Source organism: Amblyraja radiata, chromosome 8 (assembly GCF_010909765.2).
Source record: "Amblyraja radiata isolate CabotCenter1 chromosome 8, sAmbRad1.1.pri, whole genome shotgun sequence".
NCBI classification, from domain to species: domain Eukaryota; kingdom Metazoa; phylum Chordata; class Chondrichthyes; order Rajiformes; family Rajidae; genus Amblyraja; species Amblyraja radiata.
Window position 1 is genome coordinate 49,047,384 of NC_045963.1, and position 24,487 is coordinate 49,071,870.

The following is a 24,487-nucleotide window of genomic DNA, read 5'->3' on the forward strand; positions in this document are numbered from 1 at the left end:
TCAGGAGTAACAGGGCCGGTCTCTGTGCTGGAGGCCCGTCCGCTCTCGCTACCCCCGGGCAGGCTGTCACCCCCATCCGTACTCAAACAGGAGTACTTATTTGCAAGGTGTACCGACATTGGAGTACTCACTCGTCCCTGACTCTGCCCCTTGCCCTTCCTTAGCGTGACCCACATGTCTCTCTCCCGTGGTTTTGGAGTGACCACCTCCCTATAACTCCCCTCTATGACCTCCTCACTCTCCCTGACCAGACAGAGGTCATCGAGCTGCTGCTCCAGGATCCTAATACGGTCCCTTAGGAGCCCCATCTCGCTGCACCTGGTGCAGATGTGGACGTCTGGAGGGCCATCCGACACCATGACCTCCCACATCTGACATCCCGAACAGTACACTGCTCTGGCTGTCATTCTCCCGCCTTACCCTGCAGCTCCATCTGGGCTATGTGCTCTTCTCACTGCTACTGTCACTACAACACTACTGAGGGAAAGGGTATAATAGAAACACAATCACCTTTGAAGCTCCATAGTTACAGAGTGAGACTTATATGGCAGTTTCTTTACTGTTAATGGATCAAAATCCTATGACACATCAAAAATGTTGTTAATAATTTATTAGATAGAGATCCCTATCTAATAATACTGTTTCAAGAAGAAACCAGTTCACATTCTCAAAGTAAGTAAAAATAGGAAATTATGGCAGCTTTGCTCCCGACAACCACAAGAATTTACTAACTCACATGTCTGAGAACTACATTATAAAATGCTATGGAAACATTTAAAATATTTACCATTGTGTTGATGATAGAATTCATTTTTTTGGAATATTAAAACATAGAATGTGTAGCTGATTTCAATGGGCAAGCATTATAACCTGTCCTTCTATGGAGCATCATCAATATGAATGCATTTAATTATGACATGGGGAGTTTTTTACCAAGATGGATTTGGTCTATTGGCATATTAGCTCCATTAGGAGCAATGACAGCCTAGTTGTCTGAAGCTAGCACTGAGCTCCTAGCAAACTGCTCCAGCAGTGCAGATGAGAAACATGTACGTTAGATAATATTTGTGAAAGTGAGAAGTTTTTATTTAAGATTACAATTACTTTCTTAGCTCCTCTATTTAAAATCTGTTCTAACAGTCAAGGACTTTGTCAAATGCACATTGCATATTCACACTGTTCCAGCAGTGCAAATGATACAATTTGACGTCACTGGACACATCATTCACCTTCATGCAGAACCGCATCATACGCACAAAGCACTGTGCCATGCTTTACCATAATGCAATATGTAAATATGGTGCTATCAATTAGAAATAAAATTTCTAATATATTTCAGTTAGAATTTCAAATACAATTCTTTTGTGTAGTATACAAAAATATTGCAATTTACAATAGAATTTCTACGTCTTTATTCTTAAATAAAAGGCTGCAGCTTCCTTCTCCCTTTGTTTCAGTAATAAAAACATGACTTGCTTTTAAAAAAATTGGTTACTCCACGCATTTGTAACTGAATCATGCAAAGACTGATGGTAGTGGCATCTATAAATTGTATATTACAACATTATTGGTTTAATCCAATTTATTCCATTGAATCAATTATTCTGTACAGACTCTCCAATTAAAACCGTTCTGAAACTTATTTCTGACAAAAACAAGAGATAATTACTTTTGGGGGTCAAAAATCCAAGCATTCTTTAGAAATTAGTAAAAATGTCTTTATCTGAGTCAGCTCAAATGCATATTACTAAATCCCAATGAATAAATCCTTTCTAAATGTGGTACAGCAAGGGATCAGGCACATTCTGACATCAAAGCTTAAATGACATTTTCTGTTTATTCTGTACTGATTCTTTATTGAACTCGGGATACTAATTCTATTCACAAATGTTCTAAAAATAAAGTAGCCATGAAGGATGTGATAGTATCCAAGTTTTGGTAAAGGGGATATTCAAATATGATAACCAGGATGAATTGCAATTATGGATAGTTTAGCATTTAATAAGAAAAGTTAAAACACTCGTCAGTAAATTGTGTTCTCTGTATTTTAATATGTGACTGATATTTCATAATTAACAGGCTACTTCATGGCAATATTTTTTTACTGTCCAATTGAGGCAAGATTTTCATTTCACTATACAGACTCAAGGGTTTAGCCTAGAATTTTAAATATCACATTCAGCAATTCCGTTGATTTACACAAACTGAATGAGCCACAATAATTACAACAAATATAAACAGTTCTCACGGGGAAAGTGCAGGGAAGAAATCTGGAAAAATCAGTAGGTTGTTCTTGTCACTCTTTCAACGGCAGAGACGGAAGTTATTTGTTTTAGAAAGACATTTCTAGCTGGAGAGGTAGTTAAGGAGGTGGTGGGGATGACACTAAGAAATAACAGAACATTCCAAACACTGGTATTGTGTTTAATAACATTTACCTTGAATGTCTAATTCTTGGCTATTCTATGTAGATCATGTGTACATTAACGATGAAAATATAAAAGAAAATAGGAACATTGTATTAAAGGTAATTACTGTTGGGCTAATTAAGAAAGAATGGTAATAAACATTAATAAAATGGGATTTTGTCACTTTACAACACACTGAAATTCAAGAACATAACCATTAAAAGCTATAGGATCTTAAACTACACTGTGACACAAAGAAAGCAGTATATTATCCCATTAGTATTCTGAAACGTTTGTGTTATCCCTTCTATCTAATCTGGCTAATTTAAACTGCAATGGATGATTTCCATATCTTTACAATTCATAATGTTCACCCTTCTTCGGTCTGAAGCACAATTTAGTCTGAAGGATCCCGACTTGAATCATCAATCCATATTCTCCTGAGATTCTGCCTGATCCGCTGAGTAACTCCAGTACTTTGTGTCTTTTTTTAAGCCAGCACCTGTAGTTACTTGCATTCACTCTCCAATTTATAATGTTTGTTTTTTAAATAGCAATTGGAAACAAACCTTCTACCTTATTCTAGCTAAACTCCTATCGTGGAGAATAAACTACCTTTTACAATATTGCAAACATATATTGTCTTACTACAACACTGAAAAAAGTTCCCACAGCCCAAATTTAATTAATTGCAGTCACGGGTGCTTACGTTCTTCATAACTATTGCTGGTGTGAGACCTCTTGAGTGTTTGAATTTCCTGGGAAAGTATGGAAAGTCGGTCAGACTGAGTGGGTGTATCATCTTCTTCAGGATCAGGAGATTCTTGCATCATTTCTTCTATTTCCTCAATTACCTTGTGAAGAAGCAAGAAAGTATTTTTAAATCTGCAATTATTAGATCATAAATACAATTAATGTATTGAATCAATTTGTCAAAAATAACTGCAACATAAACTGCAATGTTCTTATTATATATAGTAATTGGATCATCTACTCTGTTACTGGAAAATGTTAAACTCAAGCATACACCACGTTTTTCAAAGCACCTCTATCAAAACACTTCTAAGCAAAAGCCAATTATAAGTGCCTTGCATTATAGGTATGACAGATCTCATTTAGGTAGCTCCAAAAGAAATTTGAAATTCACTTTTTCGCCTAGACAAATCCAGGGGCACACTACGTTTTGAGAATCTGCCAGTTTGTTCTTCTTCAGTATGTCAAATATTTGGATTGTAAGGAGCTCAACATGATTGAATTTAAAAATTACAGTGACACCTGCACACTTAGGTTATAAAATGTGCCTTTACACATTCATTTTCATTTTCCTATAGAGAGAAAAATGTGTTCAATGTGCAGATTGACAAAAGCTTTAAAGACTCTTTGTTGGGGCTGTTTATCAACATGAGGACCAAAGTTGTACCAATAAAAGTCAAAGAAGCCATTATGAGACTGAGAAACAAGAATAAACATGTTAGAGACATAAGCCAAACCTTAGGCTTACCAAAATCAACTGTTTGGAACATCATCAAGAAGAAAGAGAGCACTGGTGAGCTTACTAATCGCAAAGGGACTGGCAGGCCAAGGAAACCTACACAGCTGATAACAGAAGAATTCTGTCTATAATAAAGAAAAATTCCCAAACACCTGTCCGACAGATCAAAACACTCTTCAGGAATCAGGTATGGATTTGTCATTGACAACTGTCTGCAGAAGACTTCATGAACAGAAATAGAGGCTACATTGCAAGATGCAAACCACTGGTAAGCTGCAAAAATAGAATGGTCAGGTTACAGTTTGCCAAGAAGTACTTAAAAACAGTTCTGGAAAAAGGTCTTGAGGACAGATGAGACGAAGATTAACTTTTTCTCACAGAGAGTTGTGAGTGTGGAATTCTCTGCCTCAGAGGGCGGTTGAGGCAGGTTCTCTGGATGCTTTGCAGATAGAGCTAGATAGGGTTCTTAAAAATAGCAGAGTCAGGGGATATGGGGAGAAGGCAGGAACGGGGTACTGATTGGGGATGATCAGCCATGATCACATTAAATGGCGGTGCTGGCTGGAAGGGCCGAATGGCCTACTCCTGCACCTATTGTCTATCAGAGTGATGGCGAGCAAAGTATGGAGGAGAGTAGGAACTGCCCAAGATCCAAAGCATACCACCTCATCTGTGAAACACGGTGGTGGGGGTGATATGGCCTGGGCACGTATGGCTGCTGAAGGTACTGCCTCACTTATCTTCATTGATGATGCAACTGCTGATGGTGGTAACATAATGAATTCTGAAGTGTATAGACACACCCTATCTGCCCAAGTTCAAACAAATGCCTCAAAACTAATTGGCTGGCAGTTCATTCTACATCAAGACAACGATCCAAAACATACTGCTAAAGCAACAAAGTAGTTTTTCAAAGCTAAAAAATTGTTAATTCTTGAGTGGCCAAGTCAATCACCCGATCTGAACCCAAATGAACATGCCTTTTATATGCTGAAGATAAAACTGAAGGGGACTAGCCCCCTAAACAAGCATAAGCTAAAGATGGCTGCAATACAGGCCTGGCAGAGCATCACCAGAGAAAACACCCAGCAAGTGGTGATGTCCATGAATCGCAGTCTTCAAGCAGTCATTGCATGCAAAGGATATGCAACAAAATACTAAACATGACTATTTTCATTTGCATGAGATTGTTGTGTCCCAAACATTATGGTGCCCTGAAATGGGGGGACTAAATATAAACACTGGTGTAATTTCTACATGGTGACACCAAAATGTATAAAAATTGCCTTTATGACAACGTGATCTGGCAACGTGCACTTTAACCACATGTAATATTTTTCTATTACAAATCTCAAATTGTGGAGTACAGAGGCAAATAAATAAATGAAGGGCCATTGTCCCAAACATTATGGAGGGTATTGTATTTGCATCATCTCTAGTCACAGGCCAGGTTCCGGAGGACAGGCGAGTAACTAATGTGGTCCCTTAATTTAAGAAGGGAAGTAGAGAGAACCAAGGGAATAATAGGCTGGTGAGCTTCATGTAGAGAAACTATTGGAGAGGATTCTTCAGCATAGAATTCACTCCCATTTAAAATAGAATGGTTTAATTAGGGACAGTCAGCACGGCTTTGTCATAGCAGGTTGTGGCTTACTAACTTGATCGAGTTTGAGGATGTGATTCCCAGTTACTTGGACTACACTTCCTCCCACCATGCCTCTTGCAACTATGCTATCCCCTATTCTCAATTCCTCTGTCTACGGCGCATGAGGTCCTAAGATAAGGCTTTCCATTCAAGGACATCCAAGATGTCCTCTTTTATTACTAAAAGTTGACCCCCCCCCCAACGTCATAGATGGATCCCTCATCTATGTCTCCTGTGTCCCGCAGCTCTGCTATCGCTCTGCCTCTCGCAGACACAACAAAGATAGGTCTTTCTGAGTTACTCCAGCATCTCCAGTTCCAAGTTTCTATGTTGTAAAGATAATGCTCGGCACGCTTGCCATTATTCGTACTGAGGGTACTGAGCTCAAAGGTTGGGACATAACGGTACTGCTGTACAGGTCGTTGGTGAGACTACACTTGGAGTACTGCATGCAGTCTGGTCAGCCAGTGAAAAGGATGCCAATTCAGTTGGAAAGGGTTACTGAGACTGTGGACTTGAGTTATACGAAGGATTCGAAAGGCACAAACGGCCTTTTCTGTTTCATTTAATAAATTCAAGCAATTTTACTTCTAACTGAAAACCAATAATTTATGCCCTCTTGGATAAATCTACTGAATAAAACAAAAATGGGGTAATAACAGAACCATGTTCTGAATTGATCACAGAAACGTTGTGGCCGTTGATTTATATCTATCCCTCCCCCATCTTGCAGAGACTGAGCCGCGCCCACACTTCCGGGTTTTATAGTCCCTCCCACCAGAAGGGGCGTGGCATTCATGGCGTGATTGACAGGAGAGAGAATCTCAACATTTTAAAAACATTAATAACTCTTTTATTTTTCATCAATGGGAAAAATCCTCGGCACCTGATGAGCGTAGGGGGACTAATCTGAGTAAGATGGCCAAAAATAACAGCCGTACTCGGTAGCGTTTTTTCTAAAATCAATATAAAGCGCAAACAGGAAGTGGTCACGATTAGACTTTTAATTATATAGAAGGCAAGGCAGCTTTAATTAGGCAAGGCAGCTTTAATTAGGCAAGGCAGCTTTAATTAGGCAAGGCAGCTTTAAATAGGCAAGGCAGCTTTAAATAGGCATGGCAGCTTTAATTAGGCAAGGCAGCTTTAATTAGGCAAGGCAGCTTTAATTAGGCAAGGCAGCTTTAATTAGGCAAGGCAGCTTTAATTAGGCAAGGCAGCTTTAGCACTTTCAAACCAAAGGCAACACAGCTTTAGCACTTTCAAACCAAAGGCAATGCAGCTTTAGCACTTTCAAACCAAAGGCAATGCAGCTTCAGCACTTTCAAACCAAAGGCAATGCAGCTTCAGCACTTTCAAACCAAAGGCAACGCAGCTTTAGCACTTTCAAACCAAAGGCAACGCAGCTTTAGCACTTTCAAACCAAAGGCAATGCAGCTTTAGCACTTTCAAACCAAAGGCAACGCAGCTTTAGCACTTTCAAACCAAAGGCAACACAGCTTTATCACTTTCAAACCAAAACATACTTTGGCATTTCCAAACTACATTTTCAAACCACATTAAGGGCACTGACAGGTCAGTAGAACCACTCACAGTTTAGTAGACCCGTGTTCAGTGTTATTCACAGCTCAGACTGAGAATTGCGACCTCTCGCTCCCCCATCTTGCTGAGGCGCCTGCACACTTCCGGGTTTTATAGTCCCTCCGGAAGGGGCGTGGCCTTCAGGAGAATCTCAAAAATTTTACAACACTAATAACTCTTTTATTTTTAATCGATGGGAAAAATCCTCTTGTCCTGCACAGCGGAGGGGGATTCTGAGTAAGGTGGCCAAAAATCACAGCCGTAAGTGGCAGCTTTTTTTCTAAAATCAATATACAGAACAACAGGAAGTGGTCAAGATCAGACTTTTAGTAATATAGATGTTGCTGAGTGATAGGTTGTTGTAACTTGTCATAGACATTGTTGTTGGGGGGGGTCCAGTCACCAGTTTTTCAGCGACCTGCTACGACTATGACAGTTGCCGGCAGTCGCCTAAATAATCGCGTAAGTGGGACAGGCAGAATAATGAGCCTCTGACCTGTTCTTGCAGCCAGAGCGCTTGTGGTTGTTTCAGTTAAGTTACTAGTTAAAGGTGATCTGCAGAAAATTGGTAGTGGGGACTTGGTGATGGTATAGTCTTGAATATCAAGAAAGGTGCTTCAACACTCCTTGTTGGAGATGGTCATAACCTGGCACTTTTGTGTGTTGGCTAGATTCAGCATACAATCTTGAATTGTATGCTGAAAATTTGAGAAATAAATTAAGCAATCATTTGCAACGTGACCAATTCTACCTCATGGTTACAGAAAAGTCAACAACCACAAACGTTTTCCTTTATGTGAGCCATTCTTCCAACCTCTCACTTTGATCTCCATTGTCTTCAGTGCTACCACAGCACCATGATGCCTGACAGTCAATGGCAGTTACTGTCACCTTACCTCTAGAATTCAGCTCTCTGATCCACATGTTGAACAAGGTTGTGATGAAATATGGAGACTAGTGGCGCTGGTGAAATTCAAATTGGGCAGGGGTCACTTGATTTCATTGTCTACTACAAGTTCCATCTTTTACTGATGACCGGTAGTTCACACACAGGGTCAGTAATTAGCCAAATTGGATTTCTCATGCTTTTTGTGAAAGATAAATATTTGGTCGATTTTCCACGCTGTTGGGACATGCCAGTGTTGTAATTTTACTGGAACAGCTTGACTAGAGAGCAGCTGGTTCGGGAATACGGATCCTCTGGAGTGTAAATCTTCGGTACTGCAGCTGGGGCCAAGGCTCTATCCTGTGCTTTCAGCAGTTTCTTGCTAAAACATGTAGTTAATCAAATTGGTGAAAAATTGATTTATGTGATGGTTGAAATCATAGGAAGGAGCTACATCCTTTTGAATTGGGCCACCTACCAAGCCACTGAGACAGATATTGAAGAGAGAGTGGACGCTGCCGTGAAGAGAGAGTGGACGCTGGCGCGCTTTGGCTGCCGCTGCTCTCTCTTCACTGTTTTTGATTTTCTGTTTTTTGATTGAATTCTGTTTTTAATTTTGTGTCTCTGTGATGTCTTTATTACTTGTTATATTCCGATTATATGTTATTCCGATTACTATGTAAGGTGTCCTTGAGATGTCTGAAAGGCGCCCATTAAATAAAATTTATTATTATTATTATTACTCAGAGTACACGCTGCACCACTGCTATTTCAGTACTTCTTTCAACGGTTGTTCAAGATGGAGAAACACCAATTTAACAGTTGAGGGAGGACAGTTGGTGGTTGACTTTCTAAAATCAATGTTGTGAATTCCAAGGGCTACTATCTTGCCGGTATACTATTATGCCGCCAACACCAGCAGTCTGTCCTGCTGATTGGATCATATGCACCCAGGACTGCGATGTAGGAATCTGCAAGGTACAATTCTGTGAATATAACAACATCAGGCTGTTGCTTGGCTCAGCTCTCACATTTGAAACACTAGTCCCAAGATATTTGTGAGAACTTTACAAGACCAGCTAGGTAGGCCGATTAGGAAAAGGGGAGATGCAACGAGACCTGGGTGTCATGGTACACCAGTCATTGAAAGTAGGCATGCAGCAGGCAGTGAAGAAAGAGAATGGTATGTTAGCATTCATAGCAAAAGGATTTGAGTATAGGAGCAGGGAGATTCTACTGCAGTTGTACAGGGTCTTGGTGAGACCACACCTGGAGTATTGCGTACAGTTTTGGTCTCCTAATCTGAGGAAGGACATTCTTGCTGTAGAGGGAGTACAGAGAAGGTTCACCAGACTGATTCCTGGGATGTCAGGACTTTCATATGAAGAAAGACTGGATAGACTCGGCTTGTACTCGCTAGAATTTAGAAGATTGAGGGGGGATCTTATAGAAACTTACAAAATTCTTAAGGGGTTGGCCAGGCTAGATGCAGGAAGATTGTTCCCGATGTTGGGGAAGTCCAGAACAAGGGATCACAGTTTAAGGATAAAGGGGAAATCTTTTAGGACTGAGATGAGAAAAACATTTTTTACACAGAGAGTGGTGAATCTCTGGAATTCTCTGCCACAGAATGTAGTTGAGGCCAGTTCATTGGCTATATTTAAGAGGGAGTTAGATGTGGCCCTTGTGGCTAAAGGGATCAGGGGGTATGGAGAGAAGGCAGGTACAGGATACGGATGATCAGCCATGATCATATTGAATGGCGGTGCAGGCTCGAAGGGCCGAATGGCCTACTCCTGCACCTATTTTCTATGTTTCTATCTATGTTTCTATGTAGGAAGCAACACTGCCATGTGCGAATCTGGTGTGAGATCAATGTCACTGTCTGTCCAGCTTTATTCGTTCTCCATTTAAAATTTAGCCCTGTTTCTTGCTGCAGATGTTGCCTGACATATGAGTATTTCCAGCATTTTCTGTATTTGTTAACCTGAACAGTTATTTTGTTAATTAAATTGGACATTCTAGAGTTAAAAAATCTAGCTGCTTCATTGCAACATATTAGAAGAAATTGAATGTCACCTGTTCAGCTGTGAAGAGTGGTTCATCATTTATACAAGAGACGATAATGGAATGCATGTCTAGCTGATCCCGTAGTTCCTCATCATCAGAAAGATCAAGGTTAAGGTTATCGTTCAACTAGAAAACACAAATAAAGTCAATGTTATTGCCTTCCAGCACAACTCTCATGAATTACATTGCTGCAAAAAACCTTAGCTTCACCTATATGACATTTTATAAGACCACGTATGCCTAAGCTATTCTGAAAAATATCCCTCCCCCCCCCCCCACACAGTAGTTTAAGAGATAACCCAGGTATCTATCTATTTCTGAGTTCAAGGCAAAGATTCAATTGTTATACGTTGCACTACAAGTAAAAGTGCGGGTTCATTCCGCTAAGGGAATGATACTGTAAACAGCTGTCCAATATAAAGATTGAATCAGATTAGCAGTTACAATTGTAGAATTGAATATTTCACACATCTTTATTTACCTGGCAGATATTACTTGCAAACAACACCTTCTTGATTGTGAACAGCTCCGTGCAGGTTTAGAATTCAAAATGTACAATTCTGAAAACTGCAGGCTTTTCCCCAAATGCCTTGCAACTTTTGGACCGCCATCTGATATATTTCTGTAACCATCATTCAGATCAGTCACACTCTCTTTTGATCCCATGCCAAATCACATCCCCATCTTCATCCCTTTAAAGTCAGCCCCTATTTTAATTTCAGTAACAGTCTTAATCTGCTCTTCCCACACCCTTTCTGCTATGAAACTCCCGGTCCTTGGCATCCCTAGATTTTACTTTACCATTTCTCTTCTGGATGGCTTCCTGACTTTCCATCTCTGTTTACCGTACCTATCCAAAATAGTATTTCCCACAAATCAACTGGTATAGCACACTGTTCACCTACCACAATTATGCTTGTTGAGCAACCTTGATTATAATTTTGGTTTATTATGTTGTGTCCGATAACTGGAAGTTGTTGGAAAGAGATACAAATCAAAGAAATACATAATCCCATTTTATACATTTCTGCTTTCTCATGAGATTAGTGAAGATATTAAGTTCCATTCAAAGACTCATAATTCATAAATATAGAACTTCCAAAGATTTCCTAAAAGTGTTAATCCTACATTTCTAATCTCCTTTGTTTATTTTATCTCAAATGTGAATCTCAAATCCATGTGTTGAGAGCATATGGCAGAAGAAAAGTACCACTTCACAAAGTATTCACTACACTGGCCTGATCAGAACCAAAAGAACTGGAGCAGAGGTCAATCTCAATTATTAGTCCTCCTAGACAGCTGCAGAAAGCTATTAAAAAAAAAGTCCAATCACAAAAGCGCTAATATTGAAATTACAACTAGTGCTCAATCATTCAATAAAATAATGGAAAATCTACATTAAAAACATATATATTAGTTTAGTTATGTTTATTGTCAGGTGTACCAAGGTGCAGTGAAAAGCTTTTTTGTTCCTCCAATTCTCTTGTGTTCAGCTATTGATTTCAGTTTTGAATGCACTTAATAATTAAACATCCACTGCTCTTAGAGTACAGAATTCCAATCCTTTGTGCAAAGCTTACCAACTCCTTTTAGTGGCCAATTCTTTTGAGACTACTACTCTTAGTTTTAGACTTTCTATACAGTCAATGTCGCTGCTCAACATCTTTCCTGTTGATCCTTTTCAGAATTTTTTTGTTCCCAATAGAATGTGATTCTTGTTCTCCAAAATTCCATGGTCAACCTACCTACAAGCCATTTGTCTTTCAAATTGTTTGTTGTATCTGCATTTTTACTTCTTGAACAAATAATAGATTTCTTTGCTTTTAGTATTCTCTTTCTATTTCTATGTATTCCTTCCAACAAAGTGCCTGACTTGCATTTCCTCTTGCCAACTCAGTTAGCACCCGTGTAGAGGATATAAAAGGTCTTCATTACTTTGTAGACATTTTGTGTTCTCCTCGCCGGTTATTTTGTAGCCTATCTTCACATCAGCAGAAAAGTTGAATCCAATACTTTTATCCAAGGCCTTACTCGAATGGCAATACTGTACAAATTGTAGATCTAGTGACCAAATGATAAAGGTTCTACCACAATCCTGTGCTGTTGAAGGCCACCACACTGAGTTTTAAGCCTCTCTCTTGGCTTCACCCACAATGATAGTAAATATTACTTTTCTGTAAATGAAAATACTGCACATATTAGAACCCCCACAAAAAAAAGTGTAAAAATTCAGGAGGTCAGGTGGCAACTGTGCAAAGAGAAGCTGAGTAAATGTCAGATCAATCTCAAACATTAACTAATTCTCCTGCCATACATGTTGGCTGACCTGTTAAATGATTCTAACATTTTCTGTTCTTATTGCTTTTCAACAATATTGTCTGATGAGTCTGCATTTCACCCCTAATTGAAATTTACCTGAGATTCAATCCTATCTGATGGTGCTCTCTATGTGGAGTCTCAATCTTGCCCAAGAAATTTCACAACTGGTAGCAATAAACATTCTACACGTTAGTGCCAGCGCACACATTTGTGTTCAAAGTTCAACAGGAATGGGAAGGATTTCCGAGCATCTATATTTTTACCCATGTCATTAATATGAATTGTAAATAGCAGATCCATTTTGTACATGTTGACACCTGTTTATAGGCTTTGTATTTTTGTTCTCTGGAATTCTCTGCCACAGAATGTAGTTGAGGCCAGTTCATTGGCTATATTTAAGAGGGAGTTAGATGTGGCCCTTGTGGCTAAAGGGATCAGAGGGTATGGAGAGAAGGCAGGTACAGGATACTGAGTTGGATGATCAGCCATGATCATATTGAATGGCAGTGCAGGCTCGAAGGACCGAATGGCCTACTCCTGCACCTATTTTCTATGTTTCTATATTCTTTAACAAATCTGCTGACTTTGCTCATATGTTGCACCCAAGTTGCAAATTGTGATTTTACATAACCATCAGACACCTAATCAGACATCTTTTGAGAATCAAAACATATTTCATCCACTGCTTTCCCCATCTATTGCTCATTACAATTTCAAAACAGGGCATGATTCCCCCCCCTAAAAGACATTGATTAAGCCTAGTTATATGATAGATCAGCACAACAGCACATTTAGAAAAGTGGCCTCACGGCTCCAGTGACCTGGATTCAATCATATCTGATGGTGCTCTTTGTGTGGAGTTTGCAATTTCTCATCAACTGCGTGAACTTCCTACAGGTGATCCTGTTTCCTTCAAAGACATATAGAAAGATGACGCCAGAGCATGACAACTTTTGGTCCCAGAAAGGGCTCCACTATCATCCAATACAATCACTGCACTCTTAAACCTCTTTTCCACTTGTAAATATATTCTGAAATCTGACATTTTTCTCTTCACTATTTGTAGTACTTTTGTGCTTGGTTGTACTTATGTATAGGATGATCTGAGGTGATTGGATAACATGCAAATAAAGCTTTGCGCTGTATCTCGGTGCTCGAGACAATGATAAACCAATGCCAATTAGTTGGGTACTGCAAACTGACCCTTGTGTTTGTAGTAGTGGTGGAATCTTTGGGGGGTGGGGGGGGGGGGGTTGATGGGAATGTGGATTTAGTGTCAATTGATTTCTGATGATCAGCATCGACTTGTTCTGTTTCTGTGCAGTATGATTCTGTAACTGTATTGATTTTCTAAATACCCTGTGGAATCCACCACTTTGCTCATGACAGATTTAAAGCTGTAAATCCCTATTTATTTATAACTTTCCTATCTTAATTGGCAGTGTTATATTCAAATCTGCAGGAACTGTTTCAGAATTTTGGAAGTTTGTTGCTCATGCACCTGTTATCTCTGTCTGCCACTAAGAATTCTAGATTTGTGTACCCTGTTAAAAATGGAATCCACCACTTTGCTCATGACAGATTTAAAGCTGTAAATCCCTATTTATTTATAACTTTCCTATCTTAATTGGCAGTGTTATATTCAAATCTGCAGGAACTGCTTCAGAATTTTGGAAGTTTGTTGCTCATGCACCTGTTGTTGCTCATGCCACTAAGAATTCTAGATTTGTGGTCCATCAGGCTCAGGAGAATTTGCCCAGTTTTCCTCTGAACTCCTCCAGCACTTCTCTTTGGTGACATAATACAGATGGGAAACACTAGAAATTAAGAACGATAAATGTTTTTAGATGTTGCCACAGGATTGATAGTTTGTACCTGAACAATGCTCTTATTAGCAACATTTAAACTAATCTGGCAGAAGTAATGGTAAAAGAAACAAGAACCAGCAATCTAAACCAAAAATAGCAACATTTTCACTAACTACATGGGGCAGATTGAAGGATTTAATAAATTGAATCGAAATCCAGATCCATAAATTAATGAATAAGATTAATGAAGTTGCAACTTGGGTTAGGATGTAACTACTGTACACTGTAAAGAAGATCAACAAATATATAAGGAATGATAGAGAAGGAAAACAGGAAGGCAGTATAAGAGTATCAACTAAGGATAGTATTAGAGCTCTAAATAGAAATGAAATACCAGATGATTTTAGAACTGAATCCATCTGACTTGAAACAAATTTCAACATAACATCGTGTAGGAAAGAACTGCAGATGCTGGTTTAAATCGAAGGTAGACACAAAATGCTGGAATAACTCCGACTGAAGAAGGGTCTCGACCCGAAACGTCACCCATTCCTTCTCTCCAGAGATGCTGCCTGTTACTCCAGCATTTTATGTCTACCTTCAACATCACATCAGCAGCCCTGTATTCCAGTATGGTAATGACTCATGCACTCTTTACATTGAAAGAAAATTAAAATGATAAAATAATTAAGCGAGGAGACAAGGCGAGATTAGGTCTGAAGGATTCTGTACAACTTCCGTCACTCAATCTCAGAAGTTTTACTTTTCACTGTTTACATTTGTTTTATTTGTTAGACATCACAGTGAGTGATGATGGCACAGTAGTAGAGGTGCTGCCTTTAGGGAGGAAGAGGGAGAATTCCTTGCCAAATAAAAAAACCATGGAGGTGTAATCCCTTGTCCCTCAAATCCCTTAATGTCTGGAAATTTATCCTGCACTATTTTGAATGAAAACAGTGCCCTTGATAATGTTTGGGACAAAGCCCATCATTTATTTATTTGCCTCTGTACTCCACAATTTGAGATTTGTAATAGAAAAAAAAAATCACATGTGGTTAAAGTGCACGTTGTCAGATTTTAATAAAGGCCATTTTTATTCATTTTATACACCATGTATAAACACAGCTGTAATTTCTACATGGTGAAACCAAAATGCATAAAAATGGCCTTTAATAAAATCTGACAATGTGCACTTTAACCACATGCGATGTTTTTCTATTACACATATCAAATTGTGGAGTACAGAGGCAAATAAATAAATGATGGGTCTTTGTCCCAAACATTATGGACGGCACTGTATATTGACTGAGCCTCCATAAGCCTCCAAATTAGAGAATTCCAGAGTTTCACTACCTTCTGCATGAAATTTGGCATCTGAATCCTAAAGGACCTAACGCATATTCTTAATATGTGCCCTCTGGTTCCAGCTTCCACAAACATGGGAAATATCTTCCTTACATTGAACCTGTCAAGCCCTGTAATAATTTTGTATGTTTCCATGATTTCCATCTCATTCTCCTAAATTTTTGACAATACAGTCCAAATCTTTCCTTGTATGCTAATCCACCACCCTGGAAACAGGCAAGTAAAATCTTTGCTATACTCCTTCCATGGCAAATTTACTTGCCAGGAAGCAACTGAGGAGACAATATTTTACGGTGAAAACTTCCGAACAGATGCAGACATTGAAGTAAATGGTTTACATTTACTCAATGCCTTTCGTATGTGCCAATTAAACCTTTGCACTCATTGGTAAAATTGCTTACTTTGCATAACTGCTGTCTCCAGAAGCTGCAATGCAAAGTAAATGATGGGCAAAAGCATATCACTTGATCCAGTCGATGAGAACACACTCTGCAATTTCATGTTGAAGGTTACACTTTTGCTGAGTCTCTTATCCCTGAAATTTAATAAACACCAAGTTATACATTTTACTGAGGTTCTTCAGACGATTAGATATCTGAAGGTAATGAAGCATTAATATTTATCAATTGCTGTCTGAACCCATTTCTTAATCAAACCAGTCTTGGTTGCAAACATAAATTTACAGATTATATCACCCTAGTGAGCCGGATGGATCTCAAACAATGACAAGATCAAGTACAGGAAAGAGATAAGAGCTTAGTAACACAGTGTCAAGACAACAACCTCTCCCTCAATGTCAGGAAATCGAAAGAACTGGTCATTGACTTCAGTAAGCTTGGTGGAGTGCACGCCCCAGTCGGATGCAGTGGAAAAGGTTGATAGCTTCAAGTTCCTTGGTGTAACTATCTCTAATAATTTGTCCTGGTCCAGCCACAATTACACTATGAAAGCAATGAATCCAAGAAAGCCCAACAATGCAAGGTCACAAGAAATTGCTGGGAATTGTGAACGCAACCTATTCCATCATGCAAACCAGCCTCCTCATCGACACTTCACGCTGGCTCAGGAAAGCATCCAGCATAGTCCAGGGCCACTCAAATACCTGTTATTCCTTCTTCTCCCCTCTCCTGTTGGGCAGAACATACAAAAGCTTGAATGCACAAACTACTAGATTCAAGAACAGTTTCTTCCCTACTTAGCAAACTCCTGAACAAACCTCTCATATACCAAGGGCAAATTCCCAATTTTTCAAACTATTTTGTTGAGGCCTTTCACTTTTTTTAAACCTGCATTTTCCCAATATCTGCCACTCTATATTCTGCACTGTTTATTTGTATATAGTATTATTTGCCTGGATAGCATGCAAAATGTAGCTTTTCACTGTATCAACCCTTATCTGTCTGCACACAATCCATATTCCTCCCCTCAATAATTATTTTTTTTAATTTCTCATCGCAGTCCTGAATGTCCATTACCTTTATTCTATCTACCATGTCAAGCCACTTAAAAATTTGACATGCTTCAATGAGACCAGTTCCTATTCTCCTCACTCAAAGATATATGTCCAGTCTGTTTAATCCCTTGTCAGAGGAAATTCCCCAACATCACAGAAATCAATCTGGTGAACCTTCTTTGCACTCCTTCCATTACAAATACATGCGGTAGGGAAACCAGACTTGTGCAAAATATTCCAAGTATGGTCTCACAGAGTTTTAAATAATTTCAATAAGATGTCTTCACTTTTCTTTAAATCCTTAAAAGTATTTAGATACGCAAAATAATGAAAATTAATAAACCGCTTTACTTTACATTCAAGGTCAGCGATCCCTTTCAAATGGCTGGCATAAATGTAAAGGGTTGAATCTAACCTCTTAATTCTATACATCAGTTCCACCTTTTAGCTTTACTCATTAGTGTTCCACCGTGGCGCAGCGATAAAGAGTTGCTGCCTTACAGCGCCAGAGTCCCAGGTTCAATCCTGACTAGGGGTCCTGTCTGTATGGAGTATGTACATTCTCCCTGTAACCGTGTGGGTTTTTCCTGGGTGTTTCAGTTTCCTCTGGAACCTTCAGTTTGTAAGTTAATTGGCTTTGATAAAAATTGCAAATTGTCCCTTGCGTGTGGGATAGTGTTGGTGTACGTGGATCGCTGGTAAGTGTGGACTCAGTGGGCCTAAGGGCCTGTTTCTGCGCTGAATCTCTAAACTAAACTGAACAAAACTTTGGAGTCAGTTGGCAGTCCAGCGGCAGAATAGAGTAACTGTATTATAAAGAAGCCTTCAGTAGGTCCTTTGGAGACATAGGAGAGAAACAGGTGAGGAAATGAACTAATACACATTTCGGGTGTGGTTTTTGTGAGCATATCCCAAGGCCAACTGTCACTGCTAAAGCCTTTTGTTAGTAATAGGATGGACAAAAATGATTTTTTAAAATTGTTTAGTGTTAAAAGTTTGTGTAAATGTTCTCCGGTTTATTTTATGTGGGGGGAGGGGGATGGGGGAGGGGTAAACCTTTTTTGCAGTTTCTTACCTTGCCGGATATCCGATTGTTTTCCGGGTCGCATCTCTGGTTGCTCTGCAGCCTACCATCGATGGAGCTGGAGGCCTCCTCGGACTAACTTGAGCCCCACCACGGGGCATGGACTTACATCGGAGCTGTTCCCTTGCCTGGGATCGCTCCAATCGTGGCCTGCGGACTTACCATCAAGTGCTCGCAGCCTCGGGAGAGGCAGAGTCGGGAGCTCCAACAACACAGAGGCTCGACCAGCCCTGACCCAGGGTCCGATCGCCGGCGCGGGGGAGCTGACATCCCCCCGATGCAGGAGCTGATCGCCCCGATGTGGAGGGCCCAAACGCCGCTGGCTATGGGAGTTAAGATCGTCCCATCAATGGAGGGCTCGAGGCACCCGACCACGGGAGAGCATAGAAGGGAAGAGATTTGAACTTTTTTTCGCCTTCCATCACAGTGACGAATGTGGTGGAGTCACTATTTATGTTAAAATGGATTTAGTGTGTTCCGTTGATTTGTATTTGTATGACTGACTTGGCAAATTAAATTTCTTGTATGTTGCAAAACATACTTGGCTAATAAGGTATTATTGTGATTATGATTATCTTGGGATCCAAGTCCATAGCTCCCTGAAAGTAGCAATACAAGTAGATAGAATGGTAAAGGTGGTATATGGAATGCTTGCCTTCATCGGTTGGGGCATTGAATATACGAGTCAAAAAATCATGTTGCAGCTTTAATGGACTTGGGTCAGGCCGCATTTGGAATTTTGTGTGCAGTCATGTTTCATTTCACAGTAAAATTCCCGATTCCGCAAACAGATAAAACTATCTGAGAAAGGAAAAACTGAAAAATACAAAATAAAAGAAAAACAGGTTCAATAAATCCTAAAAATTGATTCCGTTTTATGAAGAGGGAGTTCTTCCATCAATACAACTGGTCAGAGATTGATTGAACAATTTTAATGACAATATGCAGAGATCATTCTCCAAGGCCATTTAGGAATCTAAATGAACCAACAAAACACCTGAAGTCATGTCAAGTCGAGTTTGGCACATGCACAAGTATGGTGAATTACATGTACAATGAAAATCTTGCTTGCAGCATCATCACAAGCACAGACTCAGACAACACACAAAACATACATTGTACATAAATACTACAAGGCAGTGAAAAGGAAAAGACTGCATGTCACGTGGTTCTTAACATCTGTCTTCTGTGCACATCTTCCATGGACATGCTTTGCTCTTTTCTAATATGTTAAAACATTAAAGAATTTTAGAAGAGCATAACCCAAGTTTGACAAGTCATAAATGGAAATATTATTGCAGGGAAGTGTTTCAGGTTTCTGTCTTGTAACAGTAAATTTAAGTTATATTCATTATAGTCCTTGGTAGCTTGCAAAACACCTCCACAGATATTCTTATAGTTCAATGCTACAAATTGTTTCTTTTTTCTTTTGTGTCCAACTGTAGGTTTTTAAAGTAATTGTTACCGTGGCAACTTTAGTCTGCACCAGGGGTTGGCAACCTTGTTCTGCATAGGGGCCAGGACCCATGTCTATGAGCGGATGGCGGGCCACATCTATCATCATAGTGTGACACTTAGTGATGTTTTTCGCGTTAGTTTTCACGTGTTTTCCAATTAGTTTTCTGCAGTTCCCAGGTCCCTTGTGTGCCCCGGGAATGGCTGCAGTTCCCAGGTCGGCTCGCCTGTCCCAGAACTGGCTGTAGAGCCCAGGTCGCCTGCGTGCTCCGGGACTAGCTGCAGTTCCCAGATCAGCTCGAGTCCCCGGGACTGGCTACAGTTCCCAGGTCGCGAAAGCGAATTGAAAAAAACCCCAAAAAAACCCGCCTACGGGCCGGATGATTTCGGGTTACGGGCCGGATCTGGCCCGTGGGCCGTAGGTTGCCAACCCCTGGTCTACACCCTATCACATGAATTCCCTCTGGCTCTCCATCCCTCTCCCTCTCTACATTTTATCACAATTGTTTTCTCACTTTTCCAGTTCTACTGAAAGTCCTTGACCTGAAACATTTACTCCGTTTCTCATCCTACAAATATTAATGACCTGCTAAGTGCATTCTGCTTTTATTTCATAATAGTTCCAATGGGAACAACAAAATTGCTGGATGTTTGATTCCTCATGTCAAGTCCTCTTTGACATATTTAGTCCAGACTACGTTTAGTGACACCGCCGTTCAGTCAGTATCTGGATAATTAACTAACTCTTGGCAAATCGATGCCAAGGGAGACTACAGTCTTGTCAATGAGAACCATAAAATGAACAAATCAAGCTGCACAGTGAGAACAAGGCTTTAAAGCTGTTTGAATGCTGGATTTCACTTAATTTGGTCTAAGACTTTACATGTTTGAGCTATTCCCAATGATTAAGCTGTTTTATCTTGATCCATATGTCTGTCGACACAATAGAAAAATCACAATCACAATAATACTTTATTAGCCAAGTATGTTTTGCAACATACGAGGAATTTCATTTGCCAAGTCAATCATACAAATAAAAAGCAACGGAATGCACATAACACATTTTAACATAAACATCCATCACAGAGACTCCTCCACATTCCTCACTGATGGAAAGCGAAAAAAAGTTAAATCTCTTCCCTTTGCTCACCTGCGGTCGGGGACCTCGAGCCCTCTGTTGACGGGATGATCTTGTCTCCCTTAGCCGGCGGGGTTTAGGCCCTCTGCATCGAGTCGATCAGCTCCTGCATCGGGGGGATGTCAGCTCCCCCGTGCCGGATGATCGAACCTCGCGTCGGGGCTGGTCGAACCTTCCGCGACGTTGGAGCTCCCGACATCTACGGCCTCTCCCGAGACTGCGAGCTCCCGATGTAAAGACCGCAGGCAAGGGATCGACTCCGATGTAAGTCCACGCCTCACGGTGGGGCCCAAGGTCAGTCCGAGGAGGTCTCCAGCTCCATCGATGATAGGCCGCAGAGTGACCGGAGAATGCGATCCGAAAATTAATCGCATCTCCGGCAAGGTAAGAAACGTTAAAAAAAGTTTCCCCCGCCCACTCCTCCTCCCCTCACATAAAACAAACCGGAGAACATTTACACAAACCTTTAACACACACTAAAAATTAAAAATAAGACGAAAAAACAAACAGACTGTTAGGGGGCTGCCAATCGTACGGCTACCCTAGTGGGGTACCGTACGATAACAAAAATGCCAGGAGTGGAACAGAGGAGGAAGAATTCTAAAAATAAGCACCAATATAACAAGATTACAAACATATAAAGGAACACCGCTTGTCAGCAGTGGGATATTTAGGTCATTTACTACTTATTGATTCCCAACATTAATGACAAAAACACCTTATGTTTATATATCACCTCTAATGTGGAACGTCCTACATTATTAATCAAAAATTGATATTGAACCACACATTAGGTATTGAACATATTAGGGCAGATGATCCATCAAAGAGTTAAATACTATAAAGGAGTGACTTAAAGGAGGAAAGATAAGCGACGCAAGAATAATTATCTGATAACTCCAGAAACCGAAGACAGTTGCCAAACATGCAGCAATTAAAATTAGAATTGATCAAGTCATCAGAAATGGAGCACATAAATCTGACAGCACCAGAGAGGATTCTAAAATGTGTTGTTATGGACAGATTTTAAAACGTCCGAGAATGTTATGCTGAGGTGATGCTTGATAGCTTCCAAGGAGGTTTAACAAACATGGGACTTGATGGGATTCGCGACATGGGCAGTAATGTTTTAAAATGTCTTAAGTTAATGAAAAGTAGAATATGGGTGTCCAACTAGCACTGGTACTAGTAGGATAGAAGTAAGTGACAAAGGAAGAGAGTTGTTGGTTGATGAAAGCCAATGCATTGGTTTTCACAGTTATTTGAAGGAAAGATAAGCTCATCTAGTGCTTTGTTAGATAAGTAATATGACAATTTGGAGTATGTAAGGGTCAATAAAAGTATTGTCAAGGTACAACCAGGTGCACGCAGTGCAGATGTGAACATAAGTGCAATATTTTTGTATGGTGTCATCAAGATACAGCATGTGGATAGGTGGGAGCGAAGCATAGCTCCTTAGATGGGGATTAAACAAATAATGGCGCAAGGGGAGGAAGAGAAGCTATCATGGAAATATCATTGATTATGACAGGATAGATAAGAATGGAACAAAGTGAATGGGACGCCACTCAAAAGAAGAATGGTGAAACAGAATTGGAGGGGTTAGTATGACTAAGATAATCATAAAATAACCCATAAAGATCATCATGACAGATATCTTCACACGACTGTATGCCAATTCCATAAGAAGAAACCAACATTGCCAATTTATTGATATTGAGATCAGGAATGATAAATCACTCACCGCCTTTTCTGTTAGATTAAGTGTTGGCAGGTGCAAAGCACGGATATGGGAGGTCTTCCAGTCCACGGCCATTACATTACCATAGTTATCAGTCAATGCATTCCAAATCCTAGAAATAAAATAGATGCATGAACGATAATGAGGAAAGTGACCATTTACAATCTGGAAGAAATTAAACTTTGTGTGAAATGCATTATAACCTGCAATCCAATGCAAAAACAATTCAGAAAATCTTATGCAAATAAACATTTGCTTCAAGTATCTTTTTTATAAATTTGCAATTTTCATACAACTTTGGAATTTAAATAAATTTACACAAATAAAAAAATTTAAATAACAGCTCAACTAGCATTATGCCACCATATATTTAGCTCAAATGGGTATTCAAGAACAGCAAAATCTGGATCTACAGCCTTGGTCCCGTAAAGCTCATTTACACTGCGCACTTTTGGTCAAACAACATGGATAACAAGCAGAGCAACATATAGTACTTTCCCACTAGTTAGACAAACATCCAAGGATAAACCGAGAAAAACAGAGTTTATAGAAATGCCAAATTCTGTTTGCAGGATAATTTACAATTGATTAAGGAACAATGCGCAGATAAAGCCGGGTAGGGTTGACATATCTAAAACAAACTTCACTCTGGAGTCTAAAACGCCCACAGATAAAGGTTGAAGAAAAAAAGGCACAGCCAACCAGTCAATAAAACCAGCAGTGCTTGGATGGGCACTCAGTAGTTGATTACCCAAACCAGAACATACCGAGAAGAAAGAAACATAGAAAATAGGTGCAGGAGTAGGCTGATCATCCAAAATCAGTACCCTGTTCTGGCTTTTTCCCCATATCCCTTGATTCCCTTAGCCCTAAGAGCTAAATCTAACTCTCTCTTGAAACAGTTTACCTGCTTCAATTACAACAGTTTAAAGTTAGCAAATTTACAAAATGAGGAATAGCACAAGCAATTTCGGAATAAGATCTAATTTTTCATATAACCGTGTGGAATCTTTTACAGAGGGAGACAAACATTCAGTTTAATTAAATAATTACCTATTCACATTCCCATCATTGAGTCTAAATGGCAAATTATGAGGAAGCCAATGGGCTGCAGATCAAAGATAAATGTTAGATTTTGAGGCACTGAACCACAACTCGCCCTTATCTTTAACTGGTCATTAATTTGACCACTGCCACCTGGTGTTTTATCTCCAAGAAAGCAAGAGGCAATTGACATGGTTTTCAAAATTATAAGTGATCAAATATCAAATGATCAAAATAAGAAAGATGAGAGTGGAAGGTCATTGATTGATGAGACTGGGACCATCAATCTGCAGTTGAAGTGCAGTTTCACTCAGGGAGAAACAGGTTTGTTACAAAAAAGGAAATGCAGAAACAGAGTTTGACGGTGAAACTTTAAAAATAGTAAGACTTGGATGGAGAGGAAGGCAGAGGGAGGATTAGGGCTAGTTGTGATACTAGACAGTGTAACTACCTATTTTTGGGAGACATGCAACGCATATAAATAAATCCATCCAGATTATGTTTCTTTGCAAAAAGTAAGGTGCTCCTAAGCTTTCCCGAAAACAAAAGATATCAGGCATATACAGACACTGGCAGAAGCACTATTTAAATTAATAGTACCATTTGGGATTGTAGCCACAAGACTTTCATTTTAGTGCAGGCATTAGCATGCCGAATGAAACAATCATACACTGCCTTCTTAATTAAGATTAACAAAACCATATGGGCATTTGTGAGTGATGTTTACAGCATTGGATAGATTAGCTGATTTCTGGCACATCAAACATACATAATCAAGTAGCTGCAGAAAAGGCAGCTGAACAATCGACTGGAATTCATCTGCAAGACCATTTAAATTCATTAACTGCTGAGTACTGCCACCATTAAGAGTTAATGCTCGGGTGCTTAAATGTGCTACATTTCCTACATAATAGCAACACACTAAGTAGACTATCAGAAAAGGTTCAATAAACTTTAGCATGTTCGTAAGCTCTGAATCAGAGATCATTCAGCCATAGAGT

The 24,487-nt window shown here is 39.7% G+C and overlaps 1 protein-coding gene across 5 annotated transcripts in view; it reads right to left on the reverse strand.

Moving 5' to 3' along the window:
• The window catches only part of fez2 (fasciculation and elongation protein zeta 2), a 108,638-nt gene that overhangs the window by 47,171 nt on the left and 36,980 nt on the right, over nucleotides 1-24,487 (reverse strand). For all 5 annotated transcript variants that reach the window (XM_033025840.1, XM_033025836.1, XM_033025837.1 and 2 more), the window contains exons 2-4: nucleotides 22,446-22,554; nucleotides 10,089-10,205; nucleotides 3,118-3,262 (exon numbers count right to left, since the gene is read on the reverse strand). In XM_033025840.1, coding sequence (XP_032881731.1) covers nucleotides 3,118-3,262; nucleotides 10,089-10,205; nucleotides 22,446-22,554 — 371 coding nt within the window. The remainder of the gene's footprint in view (nucleotides 1-3,117; nucleotides 3,263-10,088; nucleotides 10,206-22,445; nucleotides 22,555-24,487) is intronic.